This window comes from Lytechinus variegatus, chromosome 13 (genome assembly GCF_018143015.1).
Source record: "Lytechinus variegatus isolate NC3 chromosome 13, Lvar_3.0, whole genome shotgun sequence".
NCBI classification, from domain to species: Eukaryota; Metazoa; Echinodermata; class Echinoidea; order Temnopleuroida; family Toxopneustidae; genus Lytechinus; species Lytechinus variegatus.
The window spans coordinates 21,213,900-21,232,304 of record NC_054752.1 but is presented as its reverse complement, the minus strand read 5'-3'; the positions used below and the strand labels follow the sequence as shown (position 1 = coordinate 21,232,304).

The 18,405-nt window shown below is 37.5% G+C and overlaps 1 protein-coding gene across 5 annotated transcripts in view; it reads left to right on the top strand.

Annotated features, from left to right (window-relative positions):
* The window catches only part of LOC121426764 (golgin subfamily A member 4-like), an 81,776-nt gene that overhangs the window by 47,090 nt on the left and 16,281 nt on the right, over nt 1-18,405 (top strand). For all 5 annotated transcript variants that reach the window (XM_041623154.1, XM_041623153.1, XM_041623152.1 and 2 more), the window contains 7 exons: nt 4,352-4,531; nt 7,626-7,832; nt 9,774-9,866; nt 11,326-11,427; nt 12,001-16,065; nt 16,559-16,746; nt 17,787-17,986. In XM_041623154.1, the coding sequence (XP_041479088.1) occupies nt 4,352-4,531; nt 7,626-7,832; nt 9,774-9,866; nt 11,326-11,427; nt 12,001-16,065; nt 16,559-16,746; nt 17,787-17,986 (5,035 nt within the window). The remainder of the gene's footprint in view (nt 1-4,351; nt 4,532-7,625; nt 7,833-9,773; nt 9,867-11,325; nt 11,428-12,000; nt 16,066-16,558; nt 16,747-17,786; nt 17,987-18,405) is intronic.

Below are 18,405 nucleotides of genomic sequence, written 5' to 3'. Positions count from 1 at the left end.
GGTGCTTCATAATGGTGTAAGTTAGCCATGCCATTTAACACTCAGGTTACCTTTTCTTGTGTTGAAATATAAGATTGGACAGAGAAGTGTTATGATTTCATGTTAGAAAGGGTGTCTCCATGAAAAAAGCTGAAAAGACAACCAATTTATTGTAATTAATACTTTTGTGACCTATTTATTATACCCTGCTAAACAAAGTTTTTAGGGGTATATTAAGGAATCAACCCGCATGTACATGTATGCTCTGATAGTCCGTCCGTTGCAAATCTTATGGATCTCACTATTTTCTCAGTTTCTGAACGCTTGTGAGGCAGTTGACATACTACACATTGGGCTTGGGGTGCAGATGTGTAAGACACATGTTTCAAATGTGTTGTATTCTGTGTTACTATAGTAACGGCATGTTATGGCAATATATGTACATGTATACTTGTGTTTGAAAAATCATGCAGAGCAAACTACCACCTTAAGTTAGTTTTTGCCAAATGTTTTGATGAGACTTGGTATACATGTATATGTACACATCGGTCTTAGAGTGAAGATGTGCAAGATTTAATTTGTCAGAAACTTTCTTGTCATGACATATTCTGGCGTTGCTATTTTCTCATAAAGGACATTGTGATCATGGGGGGGGGGTATTATTAACTTTCTATGGTATCCAAATTTTATCAATTCTTGGGTATGGTCATTGTTTGCCATAAATCAATCTAGTAATATTTCTCATTTTCTGAAGTTTTACAAATATTACATTTTTAAAATTTTTTTCAATCGTGGAAGTATTCAACAAAAATTTTACTTACAAGATTCAAGAATCAAGAAAATTCTTTCACTTTACAATACAGTTATTACTGTACTGTATATGATGAAAAGTGTAATGCAATAGGCCGAAAAGTCCCTTACCACTCGCATCTCTAAAAAAATGTTGCCTAATTCATGATTGAAAGATAACGTATATATATCATCATTAGTACATGTACATGTATTTGTCCTCGTCCTACATTTTATTTTTGTCATATGCTTAGCCCATATTTCATTGCACACGACTTCACTGAAGCCATTTTGTATTAATACAGTGATAAGCTGTACGTCTTACACTTTCCTTGTATAGAATGCACTCTCAATAGGTGGTTTCAGACCGCCTCAAAGTTCGTCAATTCCAGGTATTCTCTGATCGGGAAATTTACCCCGATCAGAAAATACCAGGTATTTTGGTAATTTGGTAATAATGAAAGCAAACTACGCATAATTTCCCCAAAAGAAAATACCCACTAAATAGTAGATACTTGGCGAAATTACGAGAACTTTCTCAGGGATTTTTCCAAGGTCGCAGGTATTTTGGCAGTGTGAAAGCAATTTACGGGAACTTTTAGCCCAGCGTGTCGTTGGGCGCGGGCGCCGAGGGTGGCTGCTGGGCTAGTGATTTTGAATCTCGCGCCTTGCCTGCTTATCAGACCATACTGCGCATGCTCATCAGACCATACTGCGCATGCTCGTAACTTCAGGAATATATCCTGAAGGGTATGTTTCGGGGCGGTGTGAATGCAGGAATAATGAATGGGTATTTTTTGGCCTAAAAAAGTTCTCGTAATTTAACGGGGATTCTCATGATTGAGGCGGTTTGAAACCATATTTCTTTGGACATGTGGGTTTTTTCGTCCCTTCTGGTGATGAAACTGATTTTAAAAATGACCCTGTGATTTCCTCATAATTTCCCTCTTTCTTCTCCCCTCGCCCTAGCTCAAGTAATTTCCTTCAACCTCCATGAGGGAAAAAGAGAGGATGCCGAAAATAGAAATTGAGCGATCTTTATCGGTGAAATATCGTTCTCGGAGAAATGCTGAACTTGTAAACAAGGCAGGTTCCCATGAATGACAGTGTACGAAATGCTAGGGATTGATGATATGAAAGTTTTGACAAAGAACATTGAACTTTAATCACAAATTACAACGCAAAGTTCTCTGCATATTATGCATTATGATTTATAGGAATTTCAAATTGAGAACAGCTTGGCTACCTATTATTTTGGAAACTCACCTATATGTATTTTAGCATTTTGGGGGGTCTTTTTAGTGTTCCTGGGTTGCTGGTGTTTTGAAACCTTAAAAACAAATTAAATCAATAAAATACTCTCAGATCGAAACACTTTGTAATTTCATGTTCAATCCACCAATTTCATGTGGACATTAGTTTCTTTTTTTGAATCGGGATCATCTTTTTATACAGTATCAACTCATCATTGTTGTTTGACGCATGGAAGATGACGATTTGAAATTGTCTGCATCCTTTGTCTCCGTATGAAATGTTAAAATTGTTTAAAAGAGAAAAAAATAAAGAAAAGTGAAGATTGAAGTGTCACTATTTTTATTTCTTAATAGATTAAGGTTTAAGGTTTTATTAGAATATCCACATTTCACAGCCATTTAGACTGAATTGCATTGGATTTACAAAATATAACAATAAAATGATAACATGGTATATAGCAATCGAACATTTTAAATATATTATTTACAAATAAAAATACAAACACTTTAGGTAATTTTACAGATTAAGGAAAGGATGACCAGAGTGTAGAGATAAGGGGAAAAGGGGATACATGTACAATATATTGTCTTCATTTAAAGATTTGAACTAGACTGATCTTATGATGGCTCAAAATATTTCAGTTCTTTGGAGATAAACAAAATGAACTTTGGAAATGTTATGATCTCTTACTGGTCATCTCATAAAATGTATGACAAAATGGAGATGAAGTATAATGTAGTTTAAATTGTATGATTCATTATGTTTGATAAAATGGATAATTGGACATGACTTGGTACAATCTGATAGCATCCCATGTTTGATAAAAATGAAAACTAAGTTTTTAAAGTCTGTTAAAGATCTGAAATCAACATTTAACAAAATGGATGCTAAAGGTATCAAAGATGATCTCTGCTTATTTGTAAATTAGAAGTGTTAAACAAAATTGATGTGGAAATTGAAAAGGGTATGATCTGTTATCAGCTAAAATGTTTCAGAATTGATCAGATGCTCTTTAATTTAAGTTTGCTCTTTATTGGGTTAACGATCATGTCGGTTCATATCTTGTTATCTCTTAAATTATGATGGCATTGAGGTGCAATAGATACTGTATAGGAAGTGGTTAGTCTACTTGACATATGATCAGATCATCTTGATGAAGTGTTAATGAGCGTCATGCATGTAGCCCCTTTCACAATTGGTGGTGCGACTTCTTACAACTTTTGCGATTGCGTGCAACATATATTGTGACCAATGATCGTATAACGATCGCACAAGCAATTGTGAAAGCCCCTTATCCATCAACAAGCAGGGGAGTGTTTCAAGAAACAAATTGCCAGTGATTTTCACCAACAGTTTTGCTCGGAGCCAATCAGATAGGAGAATTTGGGTAGCTTATAACAAGAATCGGTGAAAATTACTCACTAGTCACTGTTGTGTGAAAAGCCTCCCAGATCTTGACTGATCCTCAAGGAGATCGGAGGCCTTGATGATTTTTAGTTTTTGAAATATTAATCATATGTTTATTAAAATTGACTGAATCTTGCAGCATTACATCACTCAGGTCACTGTGACCTTCCCTCATATTTTTTAGTGACCTCCGCTTTCTCTCTTCATTAGTTACAGTACAAAAAGCATATGTACAATAGGCCTACTATTTTTTCCTTTGTTGACAAGTAATTATTTTTTTGCATAATTATTATTAACTCCCACCACCTCATTCCTTCTGTTACATTTCGTGTTCCTTTGCCTCTCCATCTTTCTGATTCTGTTGCTTCCCTTCCGCCAATATGTACATTCCTTGACTCTCACCCGCCTTTGTCTCCCACTATTTCTCCCATGCTTTCACTCTTGTTCTCTTGATTTTTTTTGCTTTGTTCCTTCCCTATTATTTCTATCTTTTGTTCATTTTCCATATTTGTCTCTCTATCTTTCCTTTCCCTTCCCTTCTCTGATTCTTTCTCCAATTCTTTTTTTTCCTCTTTTTTCTGTTTTTTTCCCATTTGTTGTATTTCTTTTTTTTTCTTTCGTTCTTCCGTTTTCTTATTTTCTTTCTTTCTTTCTTCTTTGCTTTCCTTCCATCTTTATTTCCTTTTCGAAATTCTTTCTTTGTTTTTTTTTCTATCGTCCTCTCCATTTTTTTCTCTATCTCAATGAAGAGACAAGTGTTATAACTCTACAAAGTTAATTCAAGTGACACACTGCACTCATTTTGAATGTTCATGTACTTGCATCAAATAGATTTGAACTTACATAGTTTTTACCAGAGTAACACCATGTTTATGAAGACTCTATCTTCTTTTCTACCTGATTTTTATCCATTTGCATATAGGATCGTGAACATGAACTGGCATTACAGAGACACACAGAACAACAGCAAAGGATACTGAAAGAGAAGGAAGCAGAGATGATGATGGCTATCGAGGAAAGAGAACTTCAGAAAATGGCCGCCGTCAGCGCACAGGATAACCAGAAGGACGAACTTCAGAGAATTATTGATTCCATGAAATCTGTGAGTAGAGTAAAGTACCCACTTAAGGGCATTTCCATAATATACATATAGGTACACCCTACCCCATGTTTGTGGGACCTTCATGAAAGTTTCTGTCTCTGATTTCTGTTTCTTATGACAGTCTGCAATGCTCTCAAATAATCATGACTTGGTCAGTGTATGAAGTGAAGTAACACTTGAGAAAAATGGGGTCTGATGTACAAAAAGGTTGATTATTTCATGGAATTTCCCTTTAATAAATGCCAGTTGTGGTAACGATTTCAAAATGAGTTCATACAGAATCCAATGAAATGACCACCAAAGTGTCTGTTTGTATAATAAAAAATATGTGCCAAAGGATTCTGGAAGAAATTGTGTAATTGCTGAGAAATAAGCAAATAAGCATGGGATTCACGTCAAGCGTCGGGCCGACATTCAAAGCAATAATAATAATACACTGTCCCACGTGCGCTTATCTGTGTTGGTGATCTTCAGTGTGAACATTTTTCAGCGTAGATTTCAAGAATTCTCAAAGTTCAGTTTATGTAACTGTACCTGATCTAGATCCACGATGATATAGTAATACTTAACTTTGGTTTTACTGACTTTTTTAAATCAGTGTTTACTGCAACTACTTTCATTTATCTTAAGCATAATTGGACCCCCTAAAAGAATTCAATCATTGAATCAAATGAAAGTCATGTGTATTTTGATTTATCACCAAAGAAAGGATCACCAGTCATGCGTAAAGTTGCTTGTAACTTACATGTATAGAAAGCTTTACGAATCACCTACCAGTATTCGAGAATAAACAAGGATGGTGTTTGATAATGCTGTTCTGAACTTAGATGTACATGTAGGCATGAATGGTGACCCTTTCTTAGTGCTAAATCAAACTCTCAGTCATTTTAATTCTCATCATCATCAGTTGAAATCTGATCTTCGTATATTAAAGAGAAATGCCAATAGTTGCAGTAAACACTGATTTCATGAGAAAGTCTGTAAACCAGGCTTAATTGTCAGAATATCATTGAGGGTCTAGATCTGGTACAGTTACAAAAACTGAAATTTGTGAAATCTTGAAATCTACACTGAAAAATGTTCACAATGAAGATCACCAACACAGATAGGCACACGTGGGACAGTGTATTATTATTGCTTGAATAAAGACCCAACGGAAGTGACCGAATCCGCGCTTATTTTGCTTATTTCTCGGCAATTACACAATTTCTACCAGAATCCTTTGGCACATATTTTTCATTCATACAAACAGACACTTGGGTGGTCATTATATTAGATTCTGTAAAAAATCATTTTGAGATCATTACCAGAAGTGGAATTTATCTTTAAAATTGTCAATGTTGACAAGCTTCTGTATACAAGTCTAATCTTTATTTCAAAATTAGATGAGGATTATATAAAAAAAACGTTCTCTTTATGTTCAGACAGATAACTTTTGGTATCTCTTGAGCACAAGAAGGGTACCAGTCATGGTTACAGTTGTGCATAGCATGAATTTACAAAGAGATTCATGAAAAGGCTCCAAGATTCTCTATCATATGTCCATCGTGCACTTTTTTTCAGTTTATATTCATATGCTTCACATTTTACAATTGGCCTGCAGTAAAATATTCTATTTGAACTTGGATGTCATCAGCATGTTAATTGCACTGTCCATTTATGAGCCTGATGAAAATATTTTACATGCTTTTTTCCAATCAGAACATGATTTATTGTTTACTAACCAAGAGGTACAAAAACTGAGTACTGTGCTATTTTTAATCAGGGCATTAGCACTAAGCCAGACAACTGGGGAATGGGAATAAATTTTCACGGTATCGAAAGCGTGTTGACCTCAATTTAAAGCACATTAATTAGGTGGAAGTCCTCGTTTATCAAATCCCTGTAGATCAATCACACGACTGTCCTTAGCTGGTGTCGTTTCATATGGAAACTCAAAATGACCAGCCCTTAACATAAAACTTAACTTGAAATTTGGGAAGGCTAGTGAATGTGAGAGCAGCATGCTAGTTTTTCTGTGGTCTAAGAATAAGGAATTTGTATTTTGAAGAATATAAATTGGAGAGCACTTTTACATGGAATATTGTTTAATGTGTGGACTGTGTATGAGGAGAAGGGAAGTTTGTACTTATTAGTGGTTGTTATCTTGGACACTGTAAATCACGTAAGAAATTTACACCTCTGTCCGAAATTCACATATGAGGGAAATACCAGCCAATCTTCAATTCCATTGTATGAATATTCAAGTTAAAAGCATTGAATCGTTTTTGACTTGTGAACTGTATTTCATATTAAATAAAAATGGTATTGATTTTCCAGATCTTATTGCTATTAAAGATTTTGCATGCAAGGTTTATGCAAACAACTAGAGGACCAAGGGTTTAAGGTCCTGTCCAGGGGACCTGGAACTGAGGAAAAAATCCCCTGTGAAAGGGCACTTGGGCACCAAGTGGGAGTCGACCCCGGGTCAGTTTATTTAGATACCAAGACTCTACCGACCGAGCTTCCACGCCTCTTCAGCTCCCATTATAGAAAGCACATCAGGCCTTTCTGTAAAGTGTATGAGGAGGCGGGATAGCTCAGTCGGTAGAGTGGGGGATTCGTATTCTGGTGACCCGGGTTCGATTACCACTTGGTCCACTAGTGCCCTTTGGTAAGGCATTAATCCTCAGTACCAGGTCCTTCGGAGAGGACCTAGAGCCGTTAGTCCTCTGGTTGGTTGCTTGCTTACAAGCATCCATGCTTTCTTAGCAATCAGGTAAAAAAATCACCAGTCACCAATGTTCTTCTACATCTGTACATTACATTTAATCAGCATTAATCATAGATTGCATTTTAACCACCTTGATGGATTTCATTTCATGTGTATTGACCACAAGAGAAGTTGGAACAGGACTCGGCCCTAGAGCAGATACAGCAGAAGTACAAGGAACTCAGAGACAAGATTAAAGACATCCCATCCAGGAATATTATTATAATCAGCCTTATCAATATTATAGTTATTGTTATTATCGATATGAAATCAGCATAAACTACATGTATGGTTTGAATTTTAACCACCTTCCTAATGTCCTTCTTTGTGTCTTGACCACAGGAGAAGTTGGAGCAGGACTCGGCGCTGGAGCGGCTGCAGGAGAAGTACAAGGTAGACACCAAGGAGCTCAGAGACAAGATAGAAGACATCGCATCTAGGAGCAAGGCGGCCATCGCCAAACTCAGGGCGCAACAGAGTGAGGGTACACAAGAACTCAACCATAGACACGAGGAAGAGATGGCCAATAAGATTCAAGAGCTTACACAGGTACATCACAGAGCATACTGTTCCCTGATGTCATTACTATAATGTGTTCAAATTCTTGGTAGATTTCCTTCTAAAAACACAAGGGGGAGATGGACAGTTCGGTCCAGGAGCTTGCCGAGGATCTGGCATATGGTTCATAGCTTATGTCATAAAAGTATACTGGTACATGTAGAAGCTTGAAATTAGAGACTGTTGTGGCAAAGAAGTTTTATTGCAGTAGTTGCAATAGGGAATTCTGGTTGTGATTTTTCATATGGCTCTTTTTTTCTACAAGTACATCCAGTCCTTAATGTTTATAATTTCGTGGAGCTCATTAAATCGCTCTCATTTTTTTTTGAGGAGCTCAATTGAGCTCCTCAGAATCGTTCTCCTTGAGGAGCTCAATTCAATACAATACATGTATGATAAATTGTAGATTTTTCTTAACATTGTATATGCAATAGCTGTGTAGCTATTAATTAATCTGTGGTGAAACTAGGCCTGGGTTAATACGTTAACAAAATATGGCGCTCCTGCTTTAAATAAAAAAATGCTAAAATTTCACATTTTGCATCTTTAAAATCCATGAAGTGGCCATCTATTTTTCATAATTCCTTGAAATTATTTTGATTTAGTTGAGAACTATCAGAAAAATGAAGAATATTCACCTCTTTCCCGACAGAAAAATGAAGAATGTTCACCTCTTTCCCGATTTGAACTAACATGTACACTCGGTAAATATTGTAGTCCCACATGTAGACTTCCATGGTGTTGCCATGAAAATCTATATGGGACTACAATACTAACCAAGTTTAAATTCAAATCAGAGTCGGGAAAGGGGTGAATATTCTTCACTTCTATTATAATTGTACAGATTAGATACTTTAAAATCATTGTTAGTTTACAATATGTGTATATCAATGATAGAATGTTCTGCAGCATTTTTGCACAGGGTGATATGTAGGTAGTACAATTAGGTAGTTGTGCAATGCATTTACTGACTTCTGAGTTGACTATTAAGGTTGAGATAGAGTTCAGCCGATCTCATTCATTTCCCCTCCCTTGTCCCCTTTAAATAGGAACTGCGTTTTAAATAGGAACTGCAGTTCTCATAATTGGAATGTGCAACCATGCACCTGTAGATGTAGATTCGGTTCAATCGGCTTTCCTATAGCCCTGTTCCACAGAGCATAGCAATTGATCATGCTAATGATTTTAGTAATTGATCAAACATCATGATGAATTTTATTAGTCATAAAATAAAAATGCATTTTAGTCATCAGTCACTCAGTTTTGCATTACAGAGTCCTGTGCAAAATGTATTAGAACTTATCATTGGATTGTAGAACTGATTTTTTTTATGATCAAATGCAGTTGGCATCATGGACAATTGATTGATCATACAATTATTAATTATTCAAAGGTATGATGAATTATGATTAGCTGTGTGTTTACAGAACAGAGATGAAGTAATGATTCTCTTCTCCATTTACTGCATATTCCCTTGGGAACTCTGATTTTTAAGATCGAATGCATTTGCATTATTTGCAATTAATCATGCAAATCAATTCAAAGATTGATTGAAAACATAAGCCTTAAGTTTGTTACCGGGCCTAGGTGTACTAATGACCATCTCCATTTATTGCTTATTCCCTTGGGAGCACTGAGTTATGATCAATTGCACTGGCATTATTTGCGATTAATCATACAAATCAATTCTAAGATTGATTCATAGGATAAGCCTTGTATTACCGGGCCTAGGTGTACTAATGACCATCTTCTCCATTTATTGCTTTTTCCCTTGGGATCACTGATACATGTATTTAGATCGAATGCATTGGCATCAATAATTGCAATTAATCATACAAATCAATTGTAAGATTGATTCATAGGATAAGCCTTGTGTTACCAGGCCTAGGTGTACTAATGAGCATCTCCTCCATTTACTGGTTACTCCCCTAGGAGCATCGGAACTACGTAGAGGAACTTAGACAGCAGCATCAGGAGGCCTTAGAAGCTGCCAATGTGGAATCAGAGAAACTCTACAAGCAACAGGTATACATATTACCTGAATTCATCCTATTGACATTTCAATTGCATGTGTGATTAAAAAACAAGTTTATGTAGAGCGGCTTATGAAGTATTCATCGTTGTATACCAAGTTGATGTTTTTGCAGATGGGTCGTTTGCCTGGACAAAACTGCATTTTTAAGAACTTAGTAATTTCCATTCCTTAAAGTGTTTATGGCAGTCCTAGACAATTCTACCAAGCACAAACTTTCACAATTGTATGTGATATTTGGTGCATTGGTGTAATGTATTGTACTGTATGATGAGAATACCCAAAGCAAATATGATGTTTCCATCTGCTTATAAGTGATTTGATTTGATTTGATTTTATTGATTTCCGTTTCACAACATAAGAATGATAAATATAACATGATAAGTTCGAAAATACTGCCAAACATAAAAGATATATATAGCATAATCTTAGACTTAAGGAACATGATTTAACAAATAATATGACATTTGTATTTGAAAGTAAAACGGAGGGTCTTGCCGAAAAAAGCCAAGCTTGTACAAAAGGCAAGACCCTAAATAAACTTAGTTTCATTACACACAAAAAACACTGAGTCGTAATGATATGTAGAGCTTTTGTTTACAAATAAATACAAACAGCATTAAGGTGGAAGGGGGGAGGTTAGGGGAAGAAGAGGGGAGGGATAGAGAAGTGCAGTGCACATGACGTAGAAAGAAAGTGGGCAGCAGGAGCAGGTACTTTGGCTAATTACGATTTTAAAAAGAAAAAAGCAATAACAAATTATACATGTATATGTATATAATATGAAAGCATACAATACACATATACATTAACGCCGAGAATATAAAGAAAGAAAAAAAAAAACAGTTATTCAGCAAAGTGTCGGGACACCAGACTCCCATCCTATTATCAAGGAATTTTGATTGCTGGGTACATTTCATACAAACTTGTTGCAACAACAAATGCACAATTTCTAAAACAAGTTTAAAATCAGCCAATCAAATTGCATGATTTTAGTAGCTTAAAACTGTTATTTTAAATTTGTTACTATAACAAGTTTTATGAAATCGGTCCCTGTTCTAATCAAAGCTTAATTACTGAATGGGGACTACACCAACTGGATTTCTTATTGTTATCATCATAATTACTACTTTTTCTCATCATTTTTGGGGCGTCGTGGTCTAGTGGTTATGACTCTTGTCTTTCAATCAGAGAGACGTGGGTTCAAATCCCAGCCATGGCGTGTTTTCCTTCAGCAAGATATTTACCCACATTGTGCTGCACTCGACCCAGGTGAGGTGAATGGGTACCCATTAGGATTTACTTATGCTTTTTAGCACCTATATGGCTGCTCAGCTACAGCCGGGGTAATGATATGATAACAAATATCAAGTGCAGTAGTGTAGCTGCGCTATATAAATGGACCATATTATTTTCATTATTATCTGAGTTTGAATGTATTTACTTTCCTAGATGAATGATTTGAAACAGAATCACGAGAAGGTCGTCCAGGAGAAGGTTGATCAACTCCAGAGCCTGGTTGGAAAAGCTCAGGCAATGAAGCAAAAGATCCAGGTAAACATACATCCTATGTGTTATACATTGCAGATAATCAAACAAGCCCAGTATTTTGGATACCTACGTCTGACCCTTCATATATTTTTTTCCTGAAATGATTTGTTTATGTTCTCTACGTCATATAAAAGTTGTAATGTTCCCAAATGATCGTGGCTTGAACAGTAGTATGAATTGAGAGAAATTTAAGTAGGGCATACATTCATGACTAGGTATTTTATGGCATTATGAAATGAAATGTTATTTTTCTAGATGTAAGTAACTTGGTAATGAATATGTTGTTTACTGCATGAAAATATTTTGGTTGGCCCGATAGTGAATTACCACAACACTTGTCTATAATGATTTATTGATAAGATTAACAAATTATACAGATTATTCATAAACTAGAGCACAATTAAATGTTATTTGAACATAATTTTTGTTATAATTTATAAGTTATGATTTTTTTATAATTTTTATTTGTCATAATTTTTTATTTCAATCTGCAATAATGAACCTATTTAGTGTAATTTTTGTTGTTTTCCGTTATTTCATGCAAAGAATGCATTTTTTTTTTCTTCATACTTGTAGGATCTGAATGCACAGAAGCATGAGATGGAAGCTAAGATAGGAGAACTTGAAACGAAGATTGCTCAAGAATCCAATGGTCATACCAAGCAACTAGAAGAAAAGGACAGATCTTTGGATAAGCTTGCCCAAGACCTGGCTGTAGTCAACCAAAAGAACGAGAGCTTAGAAGCAGAACTTGCTGCAAGGGGAAAGGAAATGGAGTCTGGTAGAGCGGAGCTATCTGAAAAGTTGGAATTGGAGCATAAAGCTAAGGAGGAAAAAGATGTTGAGATTGAGAAACTGCGACAAGAGGTGGAGGAAATCAAGCAGAAATCTGATTCCTTGACGCGGGAGATTGAATCAAAGAATGCGGAACATGAGAATAAGATCAGTGAGTATGAACAGAAGCTTACATTCCAGGAGGAGAACCATGAGAAGGAGCTGAGTAGGAGGCTGGAAGCCCTGGAGGTCCAAAAGAACAGTTCTGTCAATGAAGTTTCTGCAGAACTTGGAAAGAAATTGGAGGAGGCCAACGAGTCACTGGGGGCCAAGGAGAAGGTTGTTCAGGATCTGCAGCTCCGGGAGAAGGAGCTTCAGACAGCTATGGACTCGCTGAAGAATAAACTGGAAGGAGACCTCAACTCTGCCAATGAGATGATCCAACAAGAGCGGCAGAGGCATGAGGAATTGGTTGGACAGCTTAGGAACAATGCCCAGGAGCTTGCAGAGAATAATAAAAGGTGCAGTGAGGAAATCAAGGAGTTGGAGAGAACAGGAGCGGAGAAGGATGCTGCCCTTGAGAAGTTGAAAGAATCTATAGCGTCATTGACTCAGAATGCAGAAGACTTGCAGAGACAGCTTGCAGATAATGTTGCAAAGGTGCAAGAAGAGGTGAATAAGGGAGAAGAAGCAGTAGCTAAGCTTCAAGAAGAGCTTAATGGATCAAAGGCAATGCTTGAAGCTAAGGAAAAGGAGACCATTGAGACAAAATCTACCTTTGAAATTGCTTTGAAGGAGAAAGATGATGAATTGAATGCTTCAAAGGCAAAGGCGGATGATATCAATGTGGAACTTGAAAACACAAGGAAATCACTAGCCAATGTAGAACTTAATTTTGCCAAAACATCAGAGTCTAATATGAATCTTGAAAATAGAGTAAGAACACTTGAGGAATCCATTGCCAGAAAGGAAGAAGATCACCAGGAGGCGATTGCCAAGAAGGAAAGCGATTTTGAGGAAAGGTTGCAAACAGAGAGGGAGAACCATGAGAAAGATGTGGCCAGGAGAGTAGAGGCTTGGGAAGCCCAAACTCAAAGCTCTGTTGGTGAAGTGGCGCAGGAGTTAGGAAGGAAACTTCAGGAGGCAAATGATACAATAAGCCACCTTGAAAATGACATTGCAGATTTGAAAGAAAAGGAACAGTCACTAGCATCATCACTTGAAGAAAATCAAAGCAAGCATGCAAAATTTGTGTCAGATATGGAAAGTAAGGAAGCTGACCTAAAGGTCAAGGTTGAACAGCTTCAGAAGCAGCATGAAGACTCTGTCTCCCTACTGGAAAGCAAAGAAAAGGAAATCAGCAGTAACCTCGCAGCAATAAAAGAAAAGGAAGCTGAGTTGCAGGAGCGCAAGCTTCGGGAGAATGAACTGCTTGCCCTGATCGACAATGCAAAGACTGAAGGACAGAGTCAGGTCGAGGTTGTTAGCAAGGAAGTTGAAAACTTGCAGAGACAGGTCTCTGAAAAGGATAACCTGTTGCTTGAGAAATCCCAATGCCTGGAAACGGAGGTCAGTGCTAAGAATAAGGAGATTCTCTCGCTTCATGAACAGATGAATGCCTTAACAGAAGAAAAGGCCGGATTGGAACAAAAGGTCATGGGATTCTCAAAGTTGGATGAAGAAAAAGCCCTTGAGGTTGAGAGTCTAAAGGCAACAGGACTTAGGAAGGATGAGGAAATAGGAACCCTCAAAGATGCTTTACAGGACAGGATTAGACATGATGAGAAAGTTGCCACCCAAGTGCAGGAGTTGAATCAGCAAAACACCATGCAAAATGATGTCTTGGAGTCATTGCGCAAAGAACTCAGAGAAGCAGTGGAACAGAAGGACTCAGAGCTCCAAAAACTTACTGAGGAATTCATGCAAAAAGAGCAGTCTCTGAAAGAAAGCCATGAAACACACGTTGTAGAGTTACAAGAACAGAAAGAATTGGAGCTCAAAAAGCTTACTGAGGATTTCGCACAAAAAGAGCAGTCTCTGAAAGAAGGTCATGAAACACACATTGTAGATTTACAAGAACAGAAAGACTCTGAGCTCAAAAAGCTTACTGATGAATTCACACAAAAAGAGCAGTCTTTGAAAGACAGCCACAAAACACATATTGTGGAGTTTCAAGAGAAAGTGAAGACTAAGCTTGCCACCTTGCGCAAAGAACAGGCTGAAACTACCCAGGCCAAAGACGAGGAGATTGAACGAATTAAAGGTGAAATGGAGAGTATGAGATTAAGCAATATGGAAGAGAAGGAAGAACTGAAAAGGAAAGCTGAACAGCAGATGATAGAATTCGAGGAAAAGCTTCAGGAGAATTCAGAAAAGAGCCAGAGGAGAGAGGCTGAACTACAAGAGCAGCTTGGTGCCCAACAGACCCAACATCAGGAGGAAGTTGAGCATTTGAAGAGAGATCATGAAGCCATGCTCCAGGAGAAGGAGACTTCGTTCCAGGAGCAGCTGTCGGGTCTCCTAAATGAGAAGCATGTTGGAATCGAAGAGGTAACCACACAAATGCAAGCAACTCATCAGGAACAGTTAGACAGGATGAACAATGAGATGGAGGAGAAACAGAAGGAACTTGAACAAGTGAGGGAGGAAAGTGCAGCGAAAGAAGAAAAGCTGAAAGAACAGTCGGTTCAGAAGTTAAAAGATCTCAAGGAACAAGCCAAAGCTAAGATTTCCAAAGTAATTGCAACTCACAAAGAGGAGGTAGAATCTGTCAGGGAAGACCTGGAAAAACAGTTAGCGGCTGCTACCACAGAATTGAGCTCTTTGCAAGAACAGAGGAAAGAGGAAACCGAAAAACATAATTTAGAGAGGACTGAACAATCAGAGAATATTGAAAAATTAGAAAAACAAACTGCAGAATTACAAGAACAACTCTCTACTACACAAGAAGAGTTAAAATGTGCAGCAAATGCACACTTAGAAGAATCTAAAAAATTGAGAGAGGAACATGAAAGGCAAATTAAAGATATGGAAGAGTCAGTTGCCAAACAAATCCAAATTGTGTCTGAAAATGACAAGCACCATGAGGAGATCATCCATAATCTTGAGAGTCAGCATTCAGCAGAGATGACTGCGAAGGACAAAGAACAGAAAAGCAATCTTGAGCAACTAGAGCATCAACACTTTGAGATGATTGAATCAATGCAGAAGCAATTTGAGGAAACCCTCCAGACTGTGAAGGCAGAGAATGCTTCCCTCAAGGAACAGCTTGTCCATTCTGAGGAATACAAGTCGAAGGCCAATGACCTGGTAGACAGTAACCTTGATCTGCAAGTCAAGCTGAAGGCATCCGAAGACCAAATCCAGCTGATGGAGCGAGAGATGCAGGACTCTGCAACATCCTCAAAGAAGCGGTTGAACGACCTGGAGGAGGAGAAGCGGGAAGTGGAGCGGTTACTGCAGCTCCGAGAGGAAGCCATCACCCAGGGTGACAACAGGGTACAGGAGCTGGAGGACGAGATCAGCACTCTCCAAGAGACCGCTCAGTCCGACTCCAAGACCAAGCTGGCTGAACTGAAGAAGAAGGCAGAGGCCAAGTTGGTCCAGATAAAGAACCAGTTCTCTCAGGATCTGGCCAACCGGCAGAAGGAGATGGAGGAAGCCATGGACATGAAAGAAGCAGACTTTTCTGAAGCTCTGAGAAGGAAGGAAAGTGAGGTGGAGGAGATGATGGCAAGGGCAGCCAGCTTGGACAGACAGATGGTGGCGATGGAAATGACCAATGAGCAGACGGTCTCTAGTCTAATGAAGGAGATTGGCGATCTCAGAGCTCAGATGCATGAGGAAAGGGCTTCAGCTGACATAATGGTATGGGAGTAAATTAAGTACTCTTAAAATCATGACTCATTTTAAAAATCAGAATGTTTATAAGGATATGTATACAAAATCTTGAAAAATTGTTTACTATTATCAAACACAAAACTACTAAAATGTTTAGTTCGGGTTATAGGCGTTTATTAAAGAGAGGCCTTGAGTGGTCTGTATAAACGGGTTTGATATTGAACATTTCTTTGGGATGAGTGTTTCATAAAGATTTAAAGTTTGCGTAGAGTTTACTGTCAACTTGTCAAGCTACTTTATATGTGAACTGTTTGAAGTTTTATGTGAACTGTTATACATGTAATCCACTGTGCACTCTTATGAGCTACTGTTAACTGTTGAAAGCATCCATCGAATGTTGTTACAAGCTGCTGCAATTTGTTGCATCTGTGAATTGTTATAAGCTACTAAAAACTGTTTGAAGCTACTGAAATCCTTATATCTGATTGGCCGAGTCTCTTATTCATGACACTCTCCCCAGGTTGTAGAAGCCAGAGACCAGGTGCAGAAGGAGGTCACCCAGCAGGTGGAATCCCAGATCACGGCCGTCAGGGAGTCGCTACAAGGGGCGGAGGTTCAGCATAAGGAAGAGATCGAGAAGAGGGGTAGAGAGATGGAGGAGCTCAGGAATAACTGCAAGGAGCTGGAGATGAGGCTAGAAACACTGAGGTACACACTGATTTCATTGTGCTTTGAGAAGGATTTCAAGTTGATATGATTAGTCTGGATATTGTTTCAATCGTATAGATGCTCCATGATGAGAATTCTAAAACAGATCCAAAGTTTATTTCCATATTAACATGATATGATATGACTTGTGCACTTTTAAAAAAGACATGTAAAGAAATCATAAGCAACATGAATAACAAAACAGCCATATGCTTGTATTGATATTGACAAATTTGGTCTGAATAAAAGGAAAAATAGTGGGTATAGTAGCAAAGATTGCTTATTGTACTGTACAATAAGTTGGTGGGTATAGTAGCAAAGATTGCTTATTGTACTGTACAATAAGTTGTTGGGTATAGTAGCAAAGATTGCTTATTGTACTGCAGAGCTACCAAGTCTCACGCATTATGCGTGAGACTCAAGCATTTTGGACCCTTGTTCATCCCCTCAAATCTCTGTCTCACGCAACTATCACAGCCTATCCCCATATACATTGTACACAATGTCTGTGATCTCACTCAGATTCACAGAAAATCTCAGGCATAGCTGGTCTTTGAACTTGGCATCTCTGGTACTGTACAATAAGTTGGTGGGTATAGTAGCAAAGATTGCTTACTGTACTGTACAATAAGTTGGTACAGTATGTTGAGTGTTGACACAGACTATGTTTGGCCTATAATTTTTTGTATTGTCTTTATTTCATCATTTGTCTGTTAGTGATTAAAAATACCCTCAACCCCCCCCCCCCAAAAAAAAAAATGTCTCAAAATCATCCTGTAATTATGCATCATTCTGTTTCTTGATACAAATGACTTTATTAACAAAATTAGTTACCAAACGAAATATAGATTTGGCAAACCAAGAGTGATTTGTAATTATTTGAATGTGTATTAGCTACAGCTGAAATATTCTTTCCATTGATTATCATAATTCTCATGAAAGAATGTACCTTCAACTTGTGACACACACTACTCCAAGTTATACAAATTTCTCTGAAAAATTGAAATTTTATATTTTTCTTTAACCCATTCTTTTCACAGTGAGGACCACAAAGCTGAAGTGAAAGAACTAACCCTGGTGCATGAGCGCATCCTGAGCACGCTGAAGAAGGAACAGGAGGAGATCATCACCAAGAAGGAAGATGAACTAAACTCCAACCTCAAGAAGATTCTTAGAGAGATGAACATCAAGATGGCGGAGAAGGAGAAAGACATGGAGACGATGATGAGAGCGACAGTTGGTGAGCCAACTCTTTTCGTCAGCTTTAGTGCTTATTTTTGGCAATTTTGTAGTATAAGCAATAGGAGTTTATTATCATAGCATGGCAGAGTATATTTATATTACAAAGTTGCTGTGCTGCAATAAAGATCTTATTGTCATAATTATTATTATCAGAAATCTGTTAATTATGTTTACACATGTCAATATATAAAGTGCATCGAGAGTCCTTACAGGTCTGAAATGCGCTATACATGTATAAGGACTTCATTGTTATCATTATGCAATCTTTGTTTCGAAACATGATAATGCAATGGTTGGTTGTTGAATGTTTTGAATAGTTGACATGAATAGAAAAAACACAATTATAATTTTTTTTCAGTGCTGGCATTCCATGAAACTGTGCAATCAATTGCAAGTCAATTTACATGTAGGTCCAGA